The sequence below is a fragment of the Etheostoma spectabile genome, chromosome 17, assembly GCF_008692095.1.
Source record: "Etheostoma spectabile isolate EspeVRDwgs_2016 chromosome 17, UIUC_Espe_1.0, whole genome shotgun sequence".
Classification (NCBI taxonomy): Eukaryota; Metazoa; Chordata; class Actinopteri; order Perciformes; family Percidae; genus Etheostoma; species Etheostoma spectabile.
Window position 1 is genome coordinate 13906098 of NC_045749.1, and position 10455 is coordinate 13916552.

General features: G+C 40.3%; 2 protein-coding genes across 3 annotated transcripts in view; one reads left to right on the forward strand and one right to left on the reverse strand.

Annotated features, from left to right (window-relative positions):
- znf511 (zinc finger protein 511) overlaps positions 1-935 on the reverse strand; it is a 2945-nt gene extending 2010 nt beyond the window's left edge. Inside the window, exons 1-3 of one of the 2 annotated variants that reach the window (XM_032541485.1) lie at positions 695-935; positions 333-558; positions 129-202 (exon numbers count right to left, since the gene is read on the reverse strand). In XM_032541485.1, the coding sequence (XP_032397376.1) occupies positions 129-202; positions 333-515 (257 nt within the window). In that variant the 5' untranslated portion in view covers positions 516-558; positions 695-935. The remainder of the gene's footprint in view (positions 1-128; positions 203-332; positions 559-694) is intronic. The other variant, XM_032541486.1, reaches the window with a different exon arrangement.
- A 1176-nt stretch (positions 936-2111) lies between these two features.
- Positions 2112-10455, forward strand: part of adam8a (ADAM metallopeptidase domain 8a) — an 8964-nt gene continuing 620 nt past the window's right edge. Inside the window, 25 exon segments of the mRNA XM_032541484.1 lie at positions 2112-2193; positions 2303-2415; positions 2516-2589; positions 2720-2798; positions 3592-3668; positions 4088-4319; positions 4999-5076; positions 5235-5303; positions 5970-6139; positions 6243-6324; positions 6450-6592; positions 6705-6882; positions 6976-7065; positions 7235-7430; positions 7526-7607; positions 7713-7893; positions 7984-8070; positions 8153-8237; positions 8503-8614; positions 8741-8933; positions 9278-9325; positions 9445-9495; positions 9601-9651; positions 9761-9841; positions 10165-10455. The exon segment at positions 10165-10455 is cut by the window's right edge and continues 620 nt beyond it. Of these exon segments, the coding sequence (XP_032397375.1) occupies positions 2148-2193; positions 2303-2415; positions 2516-2589; positions 2720-2798; positions 3592-3668; positions 4088-4319; positions 4999-5076; positions 5235-5303; positions 5970-6139; positions 6243-6324; positions 6450-6592; positions 6705-6882; positions 6976-7065; positions 7235-7430; positions 7526-7607; positions 7713-7893; positions 7984-8070; positions 8153-8237; positions 8503-8614; positions 8741-8933; positions 9278-9325; positions 9445-9495; positions 9601-9651; positions 9761-9841; positions 10165-10209 (2643 nt within the window). The 5' untranslated portion in view covers positions 2112-2147 and the 3' untranslated portion in view covers positions 10210-10455.

Genomic DNA, 10455 nt, shown 5'->3' on the forward strand with positions numbered 1-10455 from the left:
CCTATAATTAAATGGGCTAAATAATGTAGCTACATTTGGCTCAATTATGTAACACAGCCACACACAAGCTAACGTTATTACAAAAGCTAAAACTTCAATCACGAATTGATAAACCTTGGTTTCAATACCTGAGTGATGACTTGTCGTCAGCCTCTGAGATGTGGAGGTCTTGCAGATACATGTGTCTGTGAATGTCCCCATCCTGTCAACAACATTCACATGCAGTATTTTATGGTGGGTACTTGGTTAGCTAGCTAAACGTGACCGTTATCCAAGGGCTTCAGCAGAATGAGGCCAGTCGGTTCCATTTGTTGTTGCTATATTAACACTACCTCAAAGAACTCGTGGTCCTTGTGCAGGTGGATGAGCTGCGGGGTGAAGTTGAACGGGTATCCCTGCTCATCCACACTCTGCCTCGGCTCCTGTGCGTTTCCTGTCAAACAGTCTTCATCGTAGTTGTTTAATGACAAATGTCCCTCTGTCAGAAGTCGGACCAATTCTGGCTGCTGTAGCATCGTTTCCTGATTGTCATCGGTTGTTATTGGTAACGTGCTAGACCTAGAACACGGTGAGGAGGAGGCATCAACACACATTGGAACCCTGCTACAACGCGACTGTCATGAATAATATGACTCATGACTGGTCCAAACGCAGTATAATTGCGTAATTCGGTATACATAAAAATATAACTTACCTTATAAGGAACCTAGCGTAGGCTACTCTTTCTCGACTGTAACGTTAGCCGCAAACGCGGTTGTTGTAGTTGTCGCGGAATGATGACGTCATATTACGTTTTTTTTTTTCTGTTGTGTTCTTTTACTGTCTATGGTTGTTGTCAAAATCCATACGTCAAAAACGAAATGACGCGTTGCCGCTGGCACCAACTGGCCAAACTACTCTAAACTACTCAACGTAGTCAGACACTGTTGAATTTTTGGAAAAGTTATGTCAACTTCAGGATGCTGATTAATTTGGTAATTTTATATCATTTGTTTGATGTTAAGCACCACAAACGAAACTTGAATGGTCCGTGTGCAAAGCACAAGTGTAGGGTGTGTCTAAGGTCAAGACAACACCGGAAACAGAGACAGCGTGCCTTAAAAGTAAAAGTGGCACATTAGGAAAACATTTATATATAGCTTAATCAATGTAGGCCCACATTGTTAAGACTAAACCCTTCCTAGAATGAGATATCTTATGTAATCATTGAAACAGGTTAAAGACAAAAAAGCCCTAAATTGATTTCTTCACTGGAGACAAGTTAAGTTAATTTGAGATAGTTTGTATTTCTTTTTTCTTTTCGTTTTTATTTATTATGTCCTAGGTTTTGTTTATATTCTCAACCTGAGGCAAAAACCCTACCTCTGAAGTGAATTTGTAACTTGTTGTTTGTTTTTCTAGGCCTATTAATTCCTAATAAAGAAATGAATAAAATAAAAATAAAAAAAGTGGCGCATTAATAGCGTGTAACGTTAAAACATACAACTCACTAAGATATTACGGTGCTGCATAATAGCTGACAAAGAGTCACTCGGTAGCCTAATATGTTGCAATTGCAAAGGAATCGAATTATGCAGGTATTTCTTTCACAACAAGCGAATCGGACTGCTCCGCTGTTTTACCAGGAGATGGTGATAAAGGCCACTATTCCTTGTAGCCTACTGGGTCTGCTGTCATTTGCTAATTGGTCATTGGGTTACAATTAGGCTGTAGGCCTATAGCCCTACAGGACATTTTTTAATAATAAGCAGTTTCCCATAATCTACCGAGTAAAGTCGGAAATCGAATGAAATTAAATGAAATCGATTGAGGAAAAATTGAGGGCAGAACCAACCATGGAACAGAACCGACTTTCAACTAACTGCAAAATTCTAAACTAGCTCCATCAATAGACGGTTTAGCACCGCGATTTCAATCCCCGGTCATATCTAGGCTACTTAATGTTGACTTACTCAACACCTTACACAATTCAAAATTAAAAGAACGCGTGGTTAAGTTTACGGCTCGAGTTGTGACTCACGTTGTCTGTCAACCTCAAATGATAGGCTAATTTTCAGGATATCACCCTACACAGCAGGGAGGGGCGGAGAGCTGAGGAGCCTTAAACTGCCAAGCATGCGATGACAGAGTCCGTTTGGTAGAGCAACATGCAATATTCTGGGTACTTTACATGGATTGTCCTCTCCTCGTGGGGTACGATTTTCTTTCTTTTTCTTTCTTTCTTTCTTTCTTTCTTTCTTTTTTTCACTCTTTCATTCCTACTTTCTTTCTTTCTTTTGTAAAATATCACTGATACTTGCAGGAATAATTGCGGGCAATGAGATGAGTCTTCCTCATGTGATGAAGTACCAAACAGTGATTCCTCAGAGGCTGATCAAGGATTCATCTCGCAATAATGATGCCGCGACACATCAGGTAACAGACAGCTCTACTAACCATTTGATGAGTTTATTTAAAAATCGCTTTTGACTTTTTTGAGGAATGCATTAAAGGGTCATTTGCTGTGTGTGTGTAGACATACCCTGATGTACTCCAGTACTCTTTGACGATTAGAGGGAAAAACTACACACTGCACCTGGAAAAGAACAAGTGAGGAAACTTACAATGTTTGCAACAGTGTTTTTAGTGTATTTTTTTTCTGATTGTGCAGGATCCACACATACTGTACTCTCGTTCTTGATGTGCCCATATTATTTTTTTTTTTAAATGTTCTTTTTAGAGACCTTGTCGGGAAAAACTTCTCCGTGACACACTATTCTGATCAGGGCACCCGAGTCACAACTACTCCAGATCTTAGGGTATGTCTTTGTGTTATTTCACTACTATTTCACTGACATTAATATGATGTCCCTATATCAGAAACAGATGCCTGTGTTGTGAAATTAGATTGTAAACTTCAAATGAATGTTTTATCATTATTCTAATTTGGAATCCCTGAATAAATGGAGATGTGGGTGATTCAGAGGTACCAGACAAGTGTAGGCTGTTACAACCAAAGATGTATTTTCTGTACAGGCATGACTAAGGTAAGGTGCCTACAGGATATCCTGTGTTACCTCCCTTCCAAATTTGTTTTCCTGTATTTGGTCATTTTTTGCAGTTTTGTAAAATGCAAGTCTGGTTAGTTTGTAGTCAGTCCAAAATTTAAAGTCACAGCTCTGAACTGTTAAGATAATATCAGAAATAGGGTTTTTATAATGCAGATCTTCCTACATTTATATTTACAGTAGTGACCAAATACATGGTTGATACGACTTTAAAGGTTGTACAACACAAATAACAAAAAACACAGAAAAGTAAACATATCTAATCAATTGTACGGATCCCTGTCATCTTCATCATTTTTGACAGTAATTATTTCTTATTTAAAAATATCAGATGCCATGATAGTTTCTCAGTTACAAAGTTCCTTTTTATGAGAGGGGACTCTGCAATTCTTGTGTAATGTGGAAGAGGAATTGACATATAAGGTTAAGATTGTCATTTTGTCTGGCCACGAAACATACAATATTATCTTCTTCAAATTAGCTCACATTCTTACACTTAAAATCTCTCCATTGAGTCTGTGACAAATACTAGCTGTCTCTTCAGGTCCACTGCTACTACCATGGGCACATTGTGGGGGTAGATGACTCCTCTGCCAGCGTGGCACTGTGCTCAGGAATAAAGTGAGTAATTCTGAATGGCAATTTTGTTTTTATTATTTTTTTTATCTCTAATACAAAAAGTTATTGTTTCTCAAGGTAGAGTGCCACATTTAATTAAGCCTGTGGTAAAATGAGACTGTAAGTCTCCCTTTGTGACTCATGACCAGTGTGTCCAATCCAAAGAGAGGATCTGAACCTCAACATCCATTTCTTCCATCACAACCACCATTAAGACTGCATGTAGCTCGATGTCTGAAAACCTAGAACCCAAACAGCAAAGGCCAGGCAAAGCTGCCTTCTGTCTGCTCTAAAATACATGTCTTTAGTCATAATATCTGTGGAAACTTAAAAGCAGGATAAACAAGGTAAACTGAGATCTGTTTGAGAAAAGAAACCATTTGTTTCTGTGTCCACTCTGAAGTTCCTGTTTTGCACTACAGGGGGTTTGTGCGTCACCAGGACCAAATGTACCTCATCGAACCTCTGGCTGGCGCTGAGGCAGGGAAGCAGAACGACCGACAGGTCTCCGTAGTTAACGGTGACGAGGTTCTTCATGCTGTTTACAACTACAAACACCTGAGGAGGAAGAGGAGCTCCTGTTCCCATGGAAACACAACCACATACTATGATCACGGATCTCGTCCGTATGGACTGTTCCAGCTCGGCAGCCTGGTAAAGACACGCAGTGCGGACACATACAGAAATACACCAGGGTTAGAAGCCTCAAGTTGATCCAATATTTACCCAATATTTAGCTTATTTAACTGTTAGCAAAAAAAAACAAGAAGGGATATGCGGTGAAATACTACCACGATACACAGTTCTTGTATCCTAGTTCTGTATCTACATCAAATTAAGCACTTTCTCCTTGATATTTAAAAAATCTTACAATATGAGACCCACAACAAGAGTTTAAATAATTAAAAAAATTGCAAGTTGCGTTTCAGTTGAATGTAACAACTTAAGACCAAACCAAGGTGAATGAAGTAATGGGAGCATGGCAAAAACAAATACAAGACCGAAGAAGAAATGAAACAAGGAATAGAGACATAATAGATCTTAATCGATTTGGAAATGGTTATATGATTTAACTATTGGCTTCAATAATACATACATTTAGCATATTCCAATAGCCAAAGTCATACTTTTGCATTCAAATAATTGTTGTTATTATTTAACAGTTTATAGCCTACCTTAAGTTATTCATTTATTGTATTTCATTTATTTATTTTAACAGTGTTTTGAAAGGTGCTATACAAATAAAGTTTATTATTTAATAAAAACATTTGTCTAACTATATCAGACACATGTACATGCGCGCCCAACTAATATACCTTTTTGTGTTATTCAGAAAAGCAGAGCCCAGACCAAAGACCGTACAGGAAAATCCAAGACAGTGGAGCTGGTGGTGGTGGTCGACAACAAGGAGGTTTGATTCCTCTTTTTCCTTTTCACAGACTTTGTCATTGCAGATGTAGCACTATTAATGACATTGATCCTGTGGAGGATACACAATTTCGTAGATTACTCTATATACCTGAGATCTTGTTGGTTGTGTTACTAATTCAAACAACAATTTCTTTTTAGTATAAGAAGTTTGGCAGCAAGAAGACAATAGAGGCCAGAGCGCTTGAAATAGCAAACCACGTGGACAAGGTATGTTTGTTTCTCTGTAGTCTATCAGTTGAAAGGATTCCACCTTGTAAAGATCTTAGGAAAAATTACCCGGGACTGTTAAATCTAGAGTTCAAATGAGTGTAAAAGCATAACTTTATGCAATTTCCTTCTGGATTAATAAAGTAGTCCATCTAGTTTCACCAGTAATTTAGTTTATTTTCATCGGTGGCAGAAAAGACCTATAAACGTTTTTCTCACAAAGCAGCAAAGCCACAAGTCTGGCACTTCATCGGACTTTATTATTTATTTTTTACTATGGATTAAATGCAAGAAATCTGTCCTGATACTATCTGTTCTTTCCTGAGTTGAATCTGACCAATAAAAGGAATGAACAGTTCTTTTACTGTGAAAATCTAACTTTAACTGTGAATCTTCACACCTAAGCTGATTTTCACACATATCACACAATCCTCTTTGCATACTCTGAAGGAAAAGGGCCAACATGAAAGCATCATCAGACTGCACTAGAACCAACAGTGGTTTCCAGCATTGTAGATGAGTCCTTTTGGTTGTGTGATTTTTAGAATTACGTGTTTGATCCTTTCGCGTATAAAAATAGTGATTTCAACTATTTACTTGGCAGTCCAATTCAGTTTAGGTTCATTTCCACTTTCCAGTTTGTGCTAACATGCTGCTCTGTTTCAGCTGTATCGCCCCATGGGTGTTCGTGTGATGCTGGTCGGTCTGGATATCTGGTCATACAGAGATCAGATGGAGGTCAGCACTAACCCTGAGCTCACCCTCAGTCGCTTCCTGGAGTGGCGTCAGTGGAGCCTGTTGCCGAGGACAAAACACGACAATGCACAGTTCATCACGTAAGACACACCTGGTTTTTAACTCCCCGCCAAAAGGACAATGCCAATGATGTGTTTAGCTGTTAGAGCTAGTGTCTAAACATTTCTCCTCTTCTTCGCTTAGAGGTGTGGATTTTGATGGTTCCACTGTCGGCTTAGCCAACACCAATTCAATGTGCACCTCTAACTCGGGAGCTGTCAATGAGGTACATATACTTTTTTGGTAACATATCTGTGTAAAAATATAGATGTTAAAAGGAAATTATAGGGAGTTGTGTGATGTTGATGTTTCAGTTTTACTTGACTTGACTTCTGTCTACTGTACACACAGGACCATAACATTAACTCGATAGGAGTGGCCTCAACTATTGCACATGAGATGGGTCACAACCTTGGCTTGTCCCATGATTCTGAAAACTGTGTCTGTGGCTCCTTAACATCGAAAAAAGGCTGCATCATGGCTGAGAGCGTTGGGTAAACTCAGTTTTACTTCCACATAAACTCCCCAAAATGTACTGTTCTAAAACCCAGAGTAATGCTAATACTTACCTTTTTTTGTGCTTGTTCTTGCTAACTTATCTCCTAGCCTTGTGTATCCAGAGCTGTTCAGCAGCTGCAGTCAGCAGCAACTCAGCAGGTTCTTGGACGAGGTCAACCCAGCCTGTCTGCTGGATACTCCCTCTACTGATCGCATCTACGGAGGGCCAGTGTGTGGAAATGCCTTCCTGGAGCCTGGAGAGGAGTGTGACTGTGGCACTGCAGAGGTTTGTTCATGCTGCACACAGAAGATGGATACAAACAATATCAAACTAGGAGATTGGATTACTACATTCCACATCTTACTGTCTGTCTCATAGGAGTGCAAGAATACTTGCTGCAATGCCACTACCTGCACACTTACTGCAGGAGCCCAGTGTGCAGAGGGAGAGTGCTGCCACAACTGCCAAGTAAGTATCACTCACTATGTCCTCTCTACTGTAGATGAGGGAAGTCTCACTAATACTTATTGTGTTACCAAATATCTAGACACTGACTCTGCCGTCTGGCTGGTTATGTGCGAGAGTGCTTATTTCAGTAGTCGGAACATCACCATCTGTGCTTCTTTTCGCTCTGCAGCTGAAACCGACAGGCAGCGTCTGCCGACCAAAGACAGGAGGCTGTGACCTGGCAGAATACTGCACCGGCTTCTCTGCCTCCTGTCCGACTGACGCCTACGCCCAGAATGGCCTGTCTTGCAACCGTGGAAAAGGATACTGCTACAATGGACAGTGTCCTTCACGACAGGAACACTGCAAGAGACTTTGGGGACCAGGTAAAACACCCGTGAATTACAGTTTGTTTTCTTGTTATATTCTAATACAGTGAGATTCTTACGTCCGCAACGTTCTTGTTGTCATTATTGTTTAGATGCTGAAGTAGCTCCAGATGTTTGTTTCCACCAGCACGGAAACTGCAGAAAGACACTGTTTAGCCAATGATGTTCAAGCCGGTATGTATTCAAAAGCCAAAACAGCACTATAATGATGTATGTATTTACAGTGTGGAATTGTTGATTTGTGGTACAGTATCATTGCTCTGTGGTTTTTGGTTACAGAGATCAATCTTGTGGGACACTCTTCTGCTCCGGAGGATGGGAATTTCCAGTGACATCCAGGAAGTCTTTTTACAAAGTAGGAAATGGAGACATATGCAATGAGGCAACTATGAACCCTGAGGATAACTACCCTGCAGATCTGGGCATTGTGCCTGTTGGTACTAAGTGTGGCAACAACATGGTAAGAAAACGTCCCATGTCGCTGTTAGCTGTTACTATCAACAAAACCCTTGTAGAGTCCTGTTCTGTGAACTTTGTCAATGTCTTTCAGGTATGCTACAATCAACGGTGTCAAGACATCAAAAACATAAAAGTGTACGGAACAAATGACTGCTCTGCCAAATGCAACAACCATGGGGTGAGGAATCTGTTAACCTCACAACACTGTAGTTCTGTATTGCCATGATAACATGATGGACTGTGAGTGTGATCTCTGACAGGTTTGTAACCATGAGAGACAGTGTCACTGCGACCCTGGCTGGGCCCCACCTTTCTGCGATGTGGAGCAGTCCAAACTCCCTGAAGGTATTGTACAAGCCTTTTATATGGTTGGTTGACTGTTTTGTGTCTATTCTTCTTCTTCTCTGTTTTTCCACCGTGATTTTACCCAAATTCAAACAATGGTGCTCTGTTTTGATGTTTTAATGGAATTCCCCGATCACGTTGGTACAAATGCAATAATGATGTTACAGTGTATTTCCTTTCCTGAGCGGGTGACATACACTGTTACATGCTTATCCTTGAGCAACAAAAGAATATTGTCACAATCAATGTGTGTTTGTGTGTGCAGAGGCAAGTCTGGTGGTGCTTCTTGTGTCACTGATGGTTGGCTTATTTCTGCTATCGGTCCTGGTTATTGGTAGTTTGATGTGCTGCATCAAAAAAACGCGACCTGCAAAGAGGTACGGAAAAAAGTTATCCCTTTCTTTTTGTCTCTGTTAAATCACTGTGTACATTCAGCCACAAAGACTATACTCTCTATTTTGTCCATCTTGAATTTTAGCTTGTGTGTGTATTTCTTTTTATAGATTCTTCCAATCTACCTCAGGACAAACCAACCCGTTGTTTCGGTCAAGCGATGCACGAGGCAGCCCTCGTCTTGGGTCCACACACATCAGCCTGCCTACATTTGTGGAATCTTCAGCCAGTCAAGCCTGTAAACCTCTGTCCTCTGTCAGACCACATACCCGAGCACTGAAGCCCAGCAGAGCAGCCCCATTGGTGAGCTTCCATTTTGATCTAAAAGCTTCAGCATCAGAGTGTAGTAATGCACTGTTTCCTCATTAGACATGGTATTTGTTTTATTTATGGCAATAGTTTGCATCTGAACCCATGTCATTGTGATGATTAGTTTTGGGTAACTGACCCATATATGAAGCCACAGAAAACAACAAATGTGTGCCCGCTTAAGTGTCTCTGAGCCACACACTGACAACAATGAAATCCAGGGATGATATTCAATAAATTCCATGCTATCATAAAGAGACCATTTTTGCAATAAAGCTGCATAAACCAGAAAGGATCATGACTTTCGCCTTCACTCATCTGTTTTGTGTCCCTTACAGCCCCCTAAGAATTTGTCAGCTGTATCTCAGCCATCAAAGATTCAACAGGTAATTTGCTATAAGGTTTTTTCTTTATTTTAATATGGCACTATTTATGTGTAGTGTTGCAGTCTTTATTGTTTAGATGTGTTCTGTATTGCAACCAGCAAATGCATATCTTTGTTTAGGTTCTAAGGCCATTCATGCAGCCTGTTTCAAGCAAGCCTATCTATTCTGAGGTAAAATTGCAAACAGAAATTTCTTATTTTCTTATATCAAGGACACTAATAGTTTGCTTTGTGAAAGTGTGTATTACTTGTTTCAATTGTCTCTTTTTTTGTCAGAATAAGCCACTACCTCCATCCAGACCTCTGCCACCACTTGCAACGAAACTGGTAAGTAACATTACATTGATGTAATTTTATCTTCAATTTTCACATTTGTACTCACTCATTTAAAATGTCTTGTCATTGGCACTTGAAATGTGAACGTCTGCTCTCTAAGATCATGAAGCCAAAGCCTCCGATGCCTCCAGTGAAGCCGAAGCCCTCTGCAGTCCAGTCTCCACTGCCACACACTCAGCTGGTATGTATTCAGACGGTAACAGTCAGTCGGACCTTCCTAAATCCTCCAAATCCTGGCAGTTGGTATATAGACATTCCTAATGTTATTCAAGGCATTCAAATTTATAAAGACGTCTGTGGTTTTGGACATTGTCCCAACATAGCAGTGTGATGAACAAGCTGTGGCTCAGTGTTGGTGAGTCAGTAAGCACACAAACTTCTCTGGACCACCACTGAATAACTAGGAGAGCTGTAACAAAAGAGTTTGGAGACATTAATGGAGACATTTGGAGTTGACCTTGGAGAATTGCATCAGTTGCTTGTTAACAATATTTGTTTTTCTAGCTTGCAGGGAGAGCTGCCCTGATGCCCCAAAGCAGGCCCAGATGACGATGGGAATCAATCTCCCATGGTGTAAACATTGAGATCTTCTGACAGAGGACACTGTTGTTGACCCACCTAAGAAGGACAATAAATCCGAAGACGCATGTATGTTTTAAAGTGGAAACAAGATCTACTGAAAGATCAGAAACAAATAAGTGACAGAGCTTTTCTGGCAATTATGGTCTCCCTAAGGATTACCGCCATCTGTGTCTTGCTTATGTAAGCCTGGTATGTTGATGACAATCTGAAGCC